The 16,662-nt window shown below is 36.6% G+C and overlaps 1 protein-coding gene across 1 annotated transcript in view; it reads right to left on the reverse strand.

Annotated features, from left to right (window-relative positions):
* The window catches only part of LOC123532376 (probable hydrolase PNKD), a 42,176-nt gene that overhangs the window by 7,252 nt on the left and 18,262 nt on the right, over positions 1-16,662 (reverse strand). Inside the window, exon 8 of the mRNA XM_053517040.1 lies at positions 978-1,093. Within this exon, the coding sequence (XP_053373015.1) occupies positions 978-1,093 (116 nt within the window). The remainder of the gene's footprint in view (positions 1-977; positions 1,094-16,662) is intronic.

Raw genomic sequence — 16,662 nt, forward strand, 5'->3', positions numbered from 1 at the left:
TGATTTGACCGTGTGACCTAGTTTCTGACCCCACATGACCCAGATTCGAACATGACCTACAGATTATCAAGACAAACATTCTGATTAATTCTCAGGAGTTTCAACTTAAATTGTGGTACCTATAGTGTTGACAAGATTTTCCTTCGATCTAGCCTAGTGACCTAGTTTTTGACCCCACATGACCCAGTTTCAAACTTGACCCAGAAATCATCAAGACAAACATTCTGACCAAGATTCATAAAGATTGAGTCAAAATTGTGGTCTCTAAAGTGTTCACAAGCTTTTCCTTTGATTTTAACGGGTGACCTAATTTTTGACCCCAAATAACCCAGTTTCAAACTTGACCTAGAAATCATCAAGACAATCATTCTGACCAAGTTTCATAAATATTGAGTCACAACTGTGGCCTCTTAGAGTGTTCACAAGTCTTTCCTTTGATCTGGCCTACTGACCTTGTTTTTGACCCAACATGACCCAGTTTCAAACCTGACCAAGAGATCATCGAGACAAACATTCTGACTGTCAATCCAGAGGTTCGGGGTTCGAATCCCGGTCCAGGTACTGGAAATTTCTGAGATGCTCTTGAGTGTCTCCCACCTAACTAGAGGTCTGTACTGGTTCTTCCCAGGAAAGACGGCTTCGCGTGTATTGGTGCTATACACCGGGCTATACACTGGGCACGTTAAAGAACCAGACTGTCTATTCGAAAAGAGCTAGGCTAAGTTAGCCGGACACGTCTGTATCTGAAAAGTTCTCTCTGTCTGTTCTGGGGGCTTTATCTCACTCTGTTCCTCTGGTCTGATCGCTCTGTGTCTGTACTAGTAGATGATGATTTCGCGCCCTATGTGGCTGCAGTTGCTGTAAAGCCCCTTTGAACGTGTTTATCATGAAAAGGGCGCTATATAAATCTGGTATAATAATAATAAATAATAGCTCACTTTGAGCACTTTGTGCTCTGGTGAGCTAAATATACTTACAGTTGTTAATCTCCTTTCTCTCTTTGCCTTCGCCCATTCATATCTAGCCTGGGCATCTGCATTTTCTGGCTCTATATGGCATGCAAATTCTAAATTGTTCACTGCATATTCATGACCTGTTTTAAGGAAAGGATAAAATCATATATGGATGATATTTGTTTGTTTCAGTGTAACATTGAAATATCTTTCACGAGTGAACACCAGATGCAATATTTTTGCAAAAGGAATATCCAGAAGTGAAACTGGTAAGAGAAAGGTATTTTGTTCTTACATGTAAAACAAACAAATTTTCTTTTTATTCCATGTTTGAAAATACCAGATATATTTCACTGAAAAACATGTAATAAAAATATGTGTCTGAATATAAACTGAAACCTCAAATTAAATACGTTTTGAATATCAGCTGGTCAAATAGCACAATCTGTAATGTTATAATACAATCAACTCTTCAGTACATGAGATTTCCTGCAGGATTAAAAAAAGTTCAGTATTTCTTCACATGAAAATTATTTTACATCAGTTTCTATAAAAATTTATATATCAACACTGAAAATATGCCCCTTGAAATACTTGATATTTTAATGAAGTCCAAAAAAGGGTCAAACTAATAAAAACAAGTGACCAAGTATTGCAGTCCCCTATCAGTGGAAAACTTTGTTAGTGTTTGTCCATTGTGGTTGTTGGCAACAGTGTTAGGACTAAAAATTCTTCAAGGCATTTAGGAGCTAAGAAACAAAAGCTATTTTACTTAAATTTCAATAGTGACCTTGACCTACAATCATAGATCATGTATGCGACACAATGTCTCATCATTGGAAACATTTATCCACCAATAAATGATATGGAGCGTAAACAATTTTACTTGACCTTCAATGGTGACCTTGACCTGTGACCAACAACTATGGGTCATGTACACGACACATAGTCTAATCATGGGGAACATTTCTGTGTAGTAATAAAAAATCCTTCTATAAGCAGTTAAAAGTTATGGAGTGGAAAAATATTCTTACTTGACCTTTAATCAACAAGGCAGTCTGAAAGACAGCTAAATCCCCCACCACTGTTATGGATAGTGAATGGGTAAACCTTTGACCTTGAGCTGTGATCTTGACCTTTAACTGACATGTTTGACTGATGAATTCTGCACATCGTCTTGATGAGGTGATAATTTGACCCAAGTTTCATGAACATCCTTCAAGGAGTTAAGGAGATACAGAGCTCAAACCTTTGATCTTGAGTTGTGACTTTGACCTTGAGTTCACATGGCTGACTCATGAGTTCCTGATAAGGTGATCATTTGACCCAAGTTTGATGAAAATCCTTCAAGGGGTTTAGGAGATACAGAGTGGACACAAAATGGAAGGCTCAAACCTTTGACCCTAAGTTGTGACCTTGACCTTGAGCCGGCATGGCTGACTCATGGGTTCTGCACATCGTCTTGGATAGGTGATCATTTGACCCATGTTTCATATGAATCCTTCAAGGGGATTAGGAGATACAGAGTGGACACAAAATGGAAGGCTTAAACCTTTGAACCCGAGTTGTAACCTTGACCTTAAGTCAACATAGAAGACTCATGAGTTCTGCACATCGCCTAGATGAGGTGATCATTTGACCCAAGTTTGATGAAAATCCTTCAAGAGGTTTAGGAGATACAGAGCGGACTCAAAATGGAAGGCTAAAACCTTTGACCTTGAATTGTGACCTTGACCTTGAGTTGACATGGCTGACTCATGAGGTCTGCACATCGTCTTGATGTGGTGATCATTTGATCCAAGTTTCATGAAAATCCTTCAAGGGGTTTAGGAGATATGGAGCAGACACGAAAGTGTTACGGACGGACGGACGGAAGGAGACCATTCCTATATAACCCCCCACCTGCATAGATAATGTGTTAATACACTGTTTTATAACGGAGAACATTTGTGTGTAGCACTAAGATAGTCCACCAATGCCTGTAAATGGTATGGAGCGGAATCAATTTTTACTTGACCTTCAATAGTGGCCTTGGCCTATGACCTACAAGATAAGACATGTACGTGCATAATCTACATATTACCCTCTATTCACATATCAAGTTTTATGAACCTAGCTTAAATCATTTTTTAGTAATTGCATGATCCGGATTTGCGGGCAGACGGATGGATGGAGGGCACTCCTATAGTCCCCTTTGGTGTTCCACTGGTAGGGGACTAATAAACAGATATAGTAATGGGGCCAATAAGGTCTACCATGCATCCCCCACTAGACTTTTTTTTCATAGGTACCAAATTGTTCGGCAGGACCAACTTTTTCAAAATAAACAAGAGATCACAGAGTGATCTTGGCGCCCACCAATGTGCCATTTTTGAGTGTTCCAAATTTCAAGTCTTAATGAATAGCTCAAGGTCAAATTTCATTTCCGTACACATCACTGTGCATGTGGTCCAAATTCGAAAGCTGTAGCTGGAGAAATGTGAAAGTAGGTCACTAGATCAATTTCAAGGACAAAGTTCTTTGTACACAAAACTATGCATGTGCATCAAGTCTGCAGGCTGTAGTTTGAGAAATCTGAAAGTAGGTCACTAGGTCAATCTTAAGGTCAAAGTTTATTTCGGTACACAAAACTATGCAAGTGGTCCAAATTTGAAGGCTGTAGCTTGAGAAATGTGAAAGTTGGTCACTAGGCCAAAATCAAGGTCAAATTACACTTCAGAACACAAATCTATGCATGTGGTCCAAATTTAAAGCCTGTACCTTCAAAAATGTGAAAGTAGGTCACTAGGTCAATGTCAAGGTCAAAGTTTGTTTCGGTACACAATCCTATGCATGTGGTCTAAATTTGAAGCCTGTAGCTACAGAAATGTGAAAGTAGGTCACTAGGTCAATCTTAAGGGCAAAGTTCATTTCGGTACACAAAACTAAGCAAGTTGTCCAAATTTGAAGGCTGTAGCTCGAGAAATGTGAAAGTAGGTCACTAGGTCAAATTCAAGGTCAAATTTTATTTCGGAACATAGAACTATGCATGTGGTCCAAATTTGAAGCCTGTACCTTCAAAAATGTGAAAGTAGGTCACTAGGTCAATGTAAAGGTCAAGGTTTGTTTCGGTACACAAAACTATGCCTAAGGTCCAAATTTGAAGGCTGTAGCTTGAGAAATGTGAAAGTAGGTCACTAGGTCAAAATCAAGGTCAAATTTCATTTCAGAACAGGAATCTATGAATGCGGTCCGAATTTGAAGCCTGTACCTTCAAAAATGTGAAAGTAGGTCACTAGGTCAATGTCAAGGTCAAAGGTTTTTTCAGTGCACAAAACTATGCATGTGGTCCAAATTTGAAGGCTGTAGCTACAGAAATGTGAAAGTAGGTCACTAGGTCAAAATCAAGGTCAACTCATGTCAAGGTTCATCTTGCCACTCAAAACCATACATGTGGTCCAAATCTGAATGTTGTAGGTTATTGACAAGAAGATTTTAAAAGCTTTTCCCTTTACAAGTCTATATGAACCATGTAACCCCCAGGGCGGGGCCATATTTGACCCTAGGGGGATAATTTCAACACACTTGGTAGAGAACCACTAGATGATGCTACATTACAAATGCCAAAGCCCTAGTCTTTGTGGTTTGGACAAGAAGATTTTCAAAGTTTTCCCTATATAAGTCTATGTAAACCATGTGACCCCCGGGGCGGGGCCATATTTGACCCTAGGGTGATAATTTGAAAAATCTTAGTAGAAAACCACTAAATGATGTCACATACAAAATATCAAAGCCCTAGGTCCTGTGGTTTTGAACAAGAGGTTTTTCAAAGTTTTTCCCTATAAACGTCCATATAAACCATGTGACCCCCGGGGCGGGACCATATTAGACCCAAGGGAAATACTTTGAATCATCTTGGTAGAGGACCACTAGATGATGCTTCATACCAAATATCAAAGCCCTAGGCTCTGTGGTTTTGGACAAGAAGATTTTCAAAGTTTTTCCTTATATAAATCTATGTAAATTATAGAAATAAACAAAGGGCTATAACTCATTCAAAAATTGTTGAACCAGTCTGATTTTCAGCGGGACACAACTAGGGTACCAATACATCATTCTGACAAAGTTTGGTCAAAATCTCCCTGGTAGTTTCTGAGGAGATGCGATAACGAGAAATTGTTAACGGAAGGACGGACGGACGGAATGACGGACGGACGGACGGAAGGACGACGGACCACGGACGCAGAGTGATTTGAATAGCCCACCATCTGATGATGGTGGGCTAAAAATGTTCCCATGAAAAAACTCTTTTGAACTATATATGATTTCACTGTTTCCATGGCAACAGTTCATTTTTGAAAAGGTCAACCATATAGATGATAAACAGTCATATCTTGGTCAGTTTAGGTGATAAAATAATAAAAATGGTGTCAAAATGGAGCTAAAACATGGCCTTTAAATAGCAGCATTTTTATGTTAAATAACTAATTTGCATATTCATCAATATTAATGAGAATGTTACAAAATGAGAAAATTTTGTTAAAAAATAACATTCTCGAAGTTTCAAATCAATTTAAACGTACCAAACAGCTTTGGTCTGGTCTTAAAGTCTCTTGGTGAGTTTTAATGTATTATTTTGTAACTCTTATGGTATTTTTTTTACTAAAAACTGGATGTGCTCAGCTAATTTGCATAAAATAAACCAGTGTCACAAACAAAGAATAAAATTCTGAGACCACTAAAACTGAATAAAATAATATAATTAGTTGTTATCAATGAAATAACAATTTTTATGTGGTCTGTAATGTTCGCAGACATAGCGTTAACATTTTATTGAAGGAAGAAAAAAATGTTACATACATTACATTATGTTACGTTACCATTTCAACAACCTTGTTGTATTGCATCAATTATTTAAAAAATATTCCAGAAACATAATTAATATTACTTATTTTGTACTATAATAATAAATCTGCTTCTTTATTTGTCAGACAGTGTGATTTTTTTTCCGTAACGCACTTTAAAATACGTTACCACTACCACTGCTTTTTAAACAAGGAGCTACGTTCAATAAACGCTTGATGCCCCCAGTGGCATCCTTGTCGACAGATTTTGCAAAGTCCAAAAGGAGGTCAAGGTCGAACTGAGGTCAGGTGATGTTTGAAGATGAGGAATGGTCACAGTTTACATCTGTATTAGTATCAATTCATTCTTGTAAGGGGTATTGATGCTAGACGAAATGGTCCCATTTGGTTAACCAACAGATGGCCCACATAAAGCAAGCTAAGTCCACAATGAGGTCAAGGTCAAACTGAGGTCAGGTGATGTCTGAAGGTGAGGAATGGTCACAGGTTATATCTGCATTAGTACCAAGTTATTGTAGAAAGGGGTACAGATGCTAGATGAAACGGTCCCATTTGGTTAACCTCGTACGGACGGACGGACGAACCGACAGGACAATCATTATATGCCTCCCGCATGCATCAGTAGATGCTGGGGGCATAAAAATATATTTAAGAAGAAACTGAAGCCCAAATTGTCACATATTGATTTATCTTAATTGTAAGTGGTAAGTTTTAAGAAGGTTTTCTTGTGTTATTTCAGAAATTTCCTAAAATATATATTGCAAAATGGATCACTATAATTTTAGATGGAATTTCAATACAAGAGGGCCATAATGGCCCTATATCGCTCACCTGTAATCATTACACTTAAGGACAAGAAGGTCAAAAAATCATAATCAAGATCAATCAAAAGAATTATGAGAAAATATAGTTGAAATTTTCTTAAAGATACTTCAAATAAAATTATTTTCAAATCAGGCCAGAATGTTGAACATGCCCGAAGGATTACATCAGAGAAGGATAGGAGCAAAATTTTGACTGATGAAGCCCAAATGACAGGAACAACAAAGGGAAGATATTAAAAATAAATCTAAGTCCTCAGAAAAAATATCTAAGTCCAACATGTCCAAAGGACAGGAACAACAAAAGGAAGAAATTTAACCAAAAAGAAAAAAAAACTTACAAGGTACAGATATGTCAAAATACACCTAAAAATTGGAGGTACCATCCATGTTATATCTTATAAATCTTTTGAAGATTACTAAAATTTCTTTACTGGCATGTCTGAATCATGAAACGATCATGAAAGGATATCAAATCATGTGAACCTGACATCCATTTCTTGTAATAGTGGTAAAACTTTTGTTGGTATTAATGTATCTACATTTAAGCAAGATGAACATTTACAGTGAAATAAAGGTCTACAGTAGAAACTAGAAAATGCTTTTGTAAAAAAGCGCATGTCTCCCCCAATGCAAAGTCCTATAGGCAAGAAGTCAATAGGAGACAAAATAAATAGGGGTCATCTACTCTGCATGTCCAATCATCCTATTAAGTTTCAACATTGTAGGTCAAGTGGTTCTCAAGTTATTTCCAAAAAATGATTTTACATGAACAGGCCACTGTGACCTTAACCTTTAATAGACTGACCCCAAAATCAATAGGGGTAATCTGCTCTGCATGTTCAATCATCCTATGAAGTTTTAACATTCTGGGTCAAGTGGTTCTCAAGTTATTGATCGGAACTGGTTATCAATGTTCAGGCCCCTGTAACCTTGACTTTTAACGGAGTGACCCCAAAAACAATAGGGGTCATTTACTCTGCATGAACAATCATCCTATTAAGTTTCAACATTCTGGGTCGAGAGGTTCTCAAGTTATTGATTGGAAATGGTTTTCCATGTTCAGGCCCCTGTGGCCTTGACCTTTAACAGAGTGACCCTTAAATCGTCAGGGGTCATCTACTTTGCATGACCAATCATCCTATGAAGTTTCATCATTCTGGGTCAAGTGGTTCTCAAGTTACTGACCGGAAATGGTTTTCAATGTTCAGGCCCCTGTGACCTTGACCTTTCACAGAGTGACCCCAAAATCGTTAGGGGTCATCTATTCTGCATGACCAATCATCCTATGAAGTTTCAACATTCTGGGTCAAGTGGTTCTCAAGTTACTGACCGGAAATGGTTTTCAATGTTCAGGCCCCTGTGACCTTGACCTTTAATGGAGTGACCCCAAAATCGATAGGGGTCATCTACTTTGCATGTGCAATCATCCTATGAAGTTTCAAGATTCTGGGTCAAGTGGTTCTCTAGTTATCGATCAGAAAAGGTTTTCCATGTTCAGGCCCCTGTGACCTTGACCTTTGACGGAGTGACCCCAAAATCAATAGGGGTCATCTACTCTTTATGACCAATCATCCTATGAAGTTTCAACATTCTGGGTCAAGTGGTTCTCTAGTTATTGATCGGAAATGGTTTTCCATGTTCAGGCCCCTGTGACCTTGACCTTTGACTGAGTGACCCCAAAATCAATAGGGGTCATCTACTCTTCATGACCAATCGTCCTATGAAGTTTCAACATTCTGTGTGAAGTGGTTCTCTAGTTATTGATCGGAAATGGTTTTCAATGTTCAGGCCCCTGTGACCTTGACCTTTGACGGAGTGACCCCAAAAACAATAGGGGTCGTCTACTCCAGCAGTCCTACAATCCTATGAAGTTTGAAGGTTCTAGGTCAAATGGTTCTCTAGTTATTGATCGGAAATGGTTTTCAATGTTCAGGCCCCTGTGACCTTGACCTTTGACAGAGTGACCCCAAAAACAATAGGGGTCTTCTACTCCAGCAGCCCTACAATCCTATGAAGTTTGAAGGTTCTAGGTCAAATGGTTCTCCAGTTATTGCTTGGAAATGAAGTGTGACGTACGGACGGACGGACAGGGCAAAAACAATATGTCTCCTGGGGGAGACATAATTATTAAATGAATTACAGTTGTGAAATATTTACTAAGCTGTAGGACTAGGAGTACCAAAATCTGCATTAAGCAAATATAAAATATTTATTTTGACCGTATCCCAGAGTTTCAGACATGTATATGCAACAGAAGTGTTTTATCACTCACTGCACTTGCTAATAAATTTCATTAAAGAGTGGAACGTCTTAACTGAACGACTGAAACGTCGAGGTCTGATAATTCTTCAAACATGTCCTCGTAAGTAGGAGACCGAAAAAGATGCAATCTAAACAAGAGCACCGCCTTGCGGGTGCTGACGCTCATCTGATTTTTTTTGTATAATAGAAATATTGTCCTACCCATGATTTTCTAAGTCTAAAAAGGGCCATCATTCTTGCAAAAAGCAGGATAGAGTTATGTTTCTTGATGTACAGTGTCCACTTATGATGGTGAAAAACTGTTGCAAGTTTTAAAGCAATAGCTTTGATAGTTTATGAGAAAAGTTGACTTGAACATAATATTCAACCAAGAAAATGATTTTTCTAAGTCCAAAAGGGGCAATAATTATTGCAAAAAGCAGGATGGAGTTATGTTGCTTGCTGTACAGGGTCAGCTTATGATGGTGAACAAGTGTTACAAGTTTCAAAGCAATAGCTTTGATAGTTTAAGAGAAAAAGTTTATCTAAACATAAAATTTAAACCCAAGAAATTGATATTTTCTAAGTCCAAAAGGGGCCATAAATTTGCAAAAAGCAGGATGGAGTTATGTTTCTTGCGGGAAACAGGGTCACCCTATGTTTGGTGACCAAGTGTTGCAAGTTTTAAAGCAATAGCTTTGATAGTTTAGGAATTAAAGCTGACCTAAACATAAAACTTAACCAAGAAAATGATTTTCTAAGTCCAAAAGGGGCAATAATTCTTGCAAAAAGCAAGATGGAGTTATGTTTCTTGATGTACGGGGTCTGCTTATGATGGTGAACAAGTATTCCAAGTTTCAAAGCAATGCTTTGATAGTTTAGGAGAAAAATTGACCTAAACATAAACTTAACCAAGAATTCTGATATTTTCTAAGTACAAAGGGGCCATAAATCTTGCAAAAAGCAAGATGGAGTTATGTTTCTTGCTATACAGGGTCAGCTTATGATGGTGAACAAGTTTCCAAGTTTCAAAGCAATAGCTTTGATAGTTTAGGAGAAAAGCTGACCTAAACATAAAACTTAACCAGGCAACGCCGACGCAGACGCCGACGCCGACGCCGACGCCGACAACCGCTCAAGTGATGACAATAACTCATCATTTTTTTTCAAAAAATCAGATGAGCTAATAACTTGCGCAAATGATTTGTAACAGTTTTTATGAAGGGGAGGAGTTGGAGGTACGTGGTGTTTAAGACCAAAAAAAATCAACCTTGCTATGGTCCTGTATTTTCTTCTGAAATACAAATCTACAACAAGAACTGCGGCAATACCACGAAACCAGGTTTTCAACACTTTTCATAAGAATAAAAAAGTATACTGCATCACAGTGCACCACTTTGAAGCACAACCCTAACCCTTACCCTAAACCCTAACCCTAACTCTTACACCAGTTTGGCGCCGCCGCCCGCCCGCCCACCCGACCAACAACATACCCCAATCTAATAACTCAGGTTTTCGTTGAAAACCTGGTTAACAAAGAGCTGTCACAGGAGACAGCGTGCTGGGACTATTTCGATGCTGGATAGTGAAATGGGCATATTGAGGAAACTAGAGCTATCACTGGAGTGTTTATGACCCCAAATTGTGGATGAGATATTGCACAATAGCCTGAGTCTATGTCAAAAATATCAACTTAAAGTAATAAGAGAGGTAAAGATAAAATGTATCAAAACACTATATAAGTATATCCTAAGCAAAAAGGGGCATAATTCATTAAATATTGGTGCCAGAGTTATGCAGCTTGTGTAATACAGTGTGGGTGATGATGTTGAACAAATGTTTTAAGTTTGAATCAAATTCATTCAGTTATAACAAAGACAGAGTGAAAGTGCATCAAAACTTTAACCTAAAATTCTAAGAAAAAAAGGGGGAATAATTAATAAAGATTGGTGCCAGAGTTATGCATGATAAGGGTAATGATGTTGAACAATTGTTTAAGTTTGAATCAGATCCATTCAGTAATAACAGAGATAGAGTGAAAGTGCACCAAAACTTTAACTGAAATTCTAAGTAAAAAGGGGAATAATTCATGAAAAATTGTGCCAGAGTTATGATCTTGTGTCATATGATGTGGGTGATGATGTTGAACAACTATTTTAAGTTTGAATCAAATCCATTCAGTAATAACAGAGGTAGAGTGAAAGTGCACCAAAACTTTAACTGAAATTCTAAGTAAAAAGGGGAATAATTCATGAAAAATTGTGCCAGAGTTATGCATCTTGTGTCATATGATGTGGGTGATGATGTTGAAAAACTATTTTAAGTTTGAATCAAATCCATTCAGTAATAACAGAGGTAGAGTGAAAGTGCACCAAAACTTTAACCTGAAATTCTAAGTAAAAAGGGGGAATAATTCATGAAAAAATGGTGCCAGAGTTATGCACCTTGTGTCATATGATGTGGGTGATGATGCCGAACAACTATTTTAAGTTTGAATCAAATCCATTCAGTAATAACAGAGGTAGAGTGAAGTGCACCAAAACTTTAACCTGAAATTTAAGTAAAAAGGGGGAATAATTAATGAAAAAATGGTGCAGAGTTATGCACCTTGTGTCATATGATGTGGGTGATGATGCTGAACAACTATTTTAAGTTTGAATCAAATCCATTCAGTAATAACAGAGGTAGAGTGAAAGTGCACCAAAACTTTAACCTGAAATTCTAGGTAAAAAGGGGGAATAATTCATGAAAAATGGTGCCAGAGTTATGCCCCTTGTGTCATATGATGTGGGTGATGATGTTGAACAACTATTTTAAGTTTGAATAAAAATCCATTCAGTAATAACAGAGATAGAGTGAAAGTGCATCAAAACTTTAACTGAAAATCTAAGTGAAAAGGGGGGATAATTCATGAAATATTGGTACCAGAGTTATTGGCCCTTATGTCAGATGATGTGGATGATGATGAGGAATAAGTATTTCAAGTTTGAATCAAATCCATCAAGTAATTACAGAGATAAGTTGAAAAAAGAGAAAGTGCACCAAAACTTTAACCAAGGTGGGGACGCGGAAAGACGCCGACGCCGACGCCGGGGCGAGTAGGATAGCTCTCCTTATACTTCGTATAGTCGAGCTAAAAATACAGTTTACTAATATATGCACAAACATTGGCACTAGCCTCATACCCTGGCCTGATCTGTTTTATTGCTTCTTTCGATATTTGATAGAATTAAGCCCAGCTGTAGCTGAGAAAAATCGAGATTGAGCTTTAATGTAATTTTAGGTCGTAAGTTATATCAGTTTTTAACTAACGATTGGCAACTTTTACAACATCTTGGTTTTAACACTGTAATTACATGTACATGTGAGAGGCAGACATAGTGTAGTATCGTACAATCTTGAACAATACATTGTATGTAATGTAGCAATGGTAAGTGTATAAGCGTGTAATTAGACTTCACACCGCTGACTGAAAGAGGTTAAAATTTTAAATCGAAAAATTGTTTCGCTACTCTTCCATTAAATCATTTCATTTACAGTATGAGGCTGCTGTCTGTTTCTATTATTCGAACGGAGTTATCCTTTTTATTCCTATTTTATTTCACAAATTCAATGACACTGCAACTTATGCCCATATTACCAAGTAATGAGATCCAAACAACTAAAAAGGCACAAAAACTTACTTTGCAGCATTCACTATGCTTCATACATTTTAAGACCATATTTTCCACAGTATTGTATATATATTGTTTCATTTAGCGTGTTTAGATTACGATGCTAGTGTAACTTAATGAGTAACTTTTTTGACTGCAAAACTTGATTTAGTATTATATTTGGTAAATCGTTTGAAGATAATTAAAATTTCTTTTCTTTACTTGCGTGTCTGAATCATGAATCATGAAATGATATCTTAATATGTCAACCTGACATAGCCTTCAGTGCTATACTTAGATTTTTAATTTTAAGTACAGTCAAACTTGCTTGAGAGACCACAACACTCAATGACTCAGATAATAATCCTTCCTTGTATTCATCCATACATCTGTATGTCACAGCTTAGTGAAAAGTTATTTCAATGTAATGTTAATTTTCATGGTAAATATTGAATAGTTTTTCTTATTTTTATATATGATATATGATATGGTTCGAATAACATTATATCTAAATTTCAGATTAAATAGTGGCTCTGAATTTATTTTATTAGACTTACAACATTTTCTGATATCATACAATAAGCATGTATCTTACAATATTCCGCCATTGAGAGAAGTTATTCCCGCAATAATTATCAATAGCTTAATAGGTAGGACTATCTGCAGGAGCGGCTACATGGAAATTAAAAAACATTAAAACAACATGCTCAAAATGACCAATTCAAGATTTTTTGGTCTTGCATATTATATATAAGCAACAAACAAGAATTTTTCAATTGCTTTTCATAATTTAAAATTTGGGTACTATCTCTATAATATGAGACCACTTGCATTAAGATATCTGAAATGCGCAAAGTTTAGTTTAGTTTAGTTTATTTACAAATAAGCATGAGTCCCACTTTATGTGGGCCGCTTCAGCATATACATTTCTATAATACATACATTCAGTAATATATCACATGACCACCAACTGAAGTATGATACTGAAATATCTCACAAATACTACATAGTTATAACATCGTATCGTGTTTAACGCTGTTGTCATATAACATACCTATTCCAAAATGAAAATTGAAGACATATTTGTCACACCCCATATAGCTCCCTTCGGATATAGTTCCCGGGGTGCTGTATTCAGCACACGTTTTCGTATATAGCTCCTTCGGACAGAGGAGCTGTATACGACAAACCCGAATATGACTCCTTATACATGGAAAAATTAAAATACTATAACAGTACTGTTCAAGTAATAAAAAACATGAATATTTGGCAGAGTGTCATTTTTATGACTGAGGCAAGTGCCTCGGTTGCCTCAATAGTCGCTACGGCCAAGCTATATAGCATAGTTTTCGCACAACCTATGCACCCGTTAGTTTATATTCCAGCTTACACTGTCGCTGTCAGTTAGTTCATGTTCTTGCGAAAGAAGTTTTGTTATGCATACCTAAACAGAACGTGGCGTTTATCTGACTGAATGTTGATATATTTTCTAAACTGATTCATTTTGACATTACAACAGAATGAAGTCTTGCAATCATGCAGTTTTGTTCTTAACACCCCTTTGAACATATCATTTCTAAAAAGTCACGATTATAGATCTATGTACAGCATTTCAAAACATCGTTATAAGATTTCTCTCAAAAATATATGGTCACTTAAAAGTTAAGAACTTATATCAGATAAACTTATTAATTGTTCGTAAGTATGGAATCTTCCCGTTTAAACTTTTTTTTTTATATAAATGTGTGACATTTTAGATTTCGAATAACTTATAAGTATAATTTTATGACGACATTTGATCTTTTAGATCTGACATGTGATACACGCTATTTATCCAAGTGCTGAATTTCAAAAATGTAATATTATTTTAAGAAGACTGACAAAATATATTATGTACTAAGTAGATTAATTTTGTATTACATTTCTGTATTGTATTTGTATATGCATAAACTGTGTTGCTTCTTTCAAATTTTCGATTCACGTTAGCCATGCTAAAAAGTTTAAACATGAACATATATACATTTACTCAACTGAAGATGTAAGAACCAAGCAAACATGACCATATGCCTTTAAATTAGCATTTTAGAGTGACAATAATCGCAAATATGTTGGCTATTTCAAAACTCTTATTTTTCTGTAGATCTATATTAACTATATTAACTAAAATGTACGCGATTCTTTTAACGTCATTTATTTTTTTCCGAAATCGGTATCTTAAAAGTAACAAAAACATGTTTGAAATGCAGAAAAACGCACAAAATGGTACCCTCGAAAAAAAAAATCCAGGGGAGCATGCCCCTACCAAATGCCTTTTTTTATTTTGAAAGAGTTGGTCCTGCCGAACAATTTGGTACCTATAAAAAAAAGTCTAGTAGGGGATGCATGGTAGACCTTATTGGCCCCCCACCTAGTAAGAATATACCACAAATAATGTGAATGCCCACTTCATACTCATGATGTATACCAAGTTTTATTTTAATAGGAGTTAAGTACACTAGGAAACAAGAGTGCAAGAATGTCACAATATACGCCCGTCACAGCAAATTTCTTTACTCTAGCACCTGTACTTGCAAATGGAATTTTAATTTTGTGGTTGTTTAGTAATAACTGTAAGTGTTTTGTTTTTCTAAGTCCACAAAAAAACTCCTTACCAGGTAGAGATACCTTAAAATACACCTAAAATTGGAAAGTAACATCTATGTTGTACCACAGAAAAGTGGTCTTGGTTTTTCCCTACGGTCAATTATAAAAAAGTTACAATATAAGTTATTTATACTAACAACTAAGGGAAGTTAATCTTAAAACAAGAGGACCATGATGGTCCTGAATCGCTCACCTCTTCCCACATGACCCAGTTTTGAGTATGACGTCGTTTTTTCTATTATTTGACATAGTGACCTAGTTTTTGAGCTCATGTGACCCAGTTTTGAACCTGACCTAGATATTATCAAGATAAAAATTCTGACCAATTTTCATGAAGATCCATTGAAAAATATGGTCTCTAGAGAGGTCACAAGGTTTTTCTATTATTTGACCTATTGACCTAGTTTTCGAAGGTACGTGACCCTGTTTTGAACTTTACCTAGATATCAAGGTGAACATTCTCACTAATTTTCATGAAGATCTCATGAAAATATGGCCTCTAGAAAGGTCACAAGGTTTTTCTATTTTTATACCTACTGGCCTAGTTTTGACCGTACGTGACCCAGTTTCGAAACTGACCTAGATATCATCAAGGTGAACATTCAGATCAATTTTCATGAAGATCCATTGAAAAATATGGCCTCTAGAGAGGTCAAAAGATTTTTCTAATTTTAGACCTACTGACCTAGTTTTTGACCGCAGTTGACCCAGTTTCAAACCTGACCTAGATATCATCAAGATGAAAATTCAGACCAACTTTCATACAGATCCCATGAAAAGTATGGCCTCTAGAGAGGTCACAAGGTTTTTTTTATTATTTGACCTACTGACCTAGTTTTTTATGGCACGTGACCCAGTTTCAAACTTGACTAGATATCATCAAGGTGAAAATTCTGACCAATTTTCATGAAGATCCATTCAAGGGTATGGCCTCTAGAGAGGTCACAAGGTTTTTCTATTTCAAGACCTACTGACCTAGTTTTTGATCGCAGTTGACCCAGTTTCAAACTTGACCTATATATCATCAAGATAAACATTCAGACCAACTTTCATACAGATCCCATGAAAAATATGGCCTCTAGAGAGGTCACAACGTTTTTCATTATTTGACCTACTGACCTACTTTTTGATGGCACGTGACCCACTTTCGAACTTGACTTAGATATCATCAAGATGAACATTCTGACCAACTTTTTATGGAGATCCATTCATAAGTATGGCCTCTAGAGAGGTCACAAGGTTTTTCTATTTTTAGACCTACTGACCTAGTTTTTGACCGCACATGACCCTGTTTCGAACTTGACCTAGATATCATCAAGATGAACATTCAGACCAACTTTCATATAGACCCCATGAAAAATATGGCCTTTAGAGAGGTCACAAGGTTTTTCTATTATTGGACCTACTGCCCTAGTTTTTGACGGCACATGACCCACTTTCGAACTTGACTAGATATCATCAAGATGAACATTCAGACCAACTTTCATACAGATCCCATGAAAAA

Source organism: Mercenaria mercenaria, chromosome 11 (genome assembly GCF_021730395.1).
Source record: "Mercenaria mercenaria strain notata chromosome 11, MADL_Memer_1, whole genome shotgun sequence".
In the NCBI taxonomy this organism is placed as follows: Eukaryota; Metazoa; Mollusca; class Bivalvia; order Venerida; family Veneridae; genus Mercenaria; species Mercenaria mercenaria.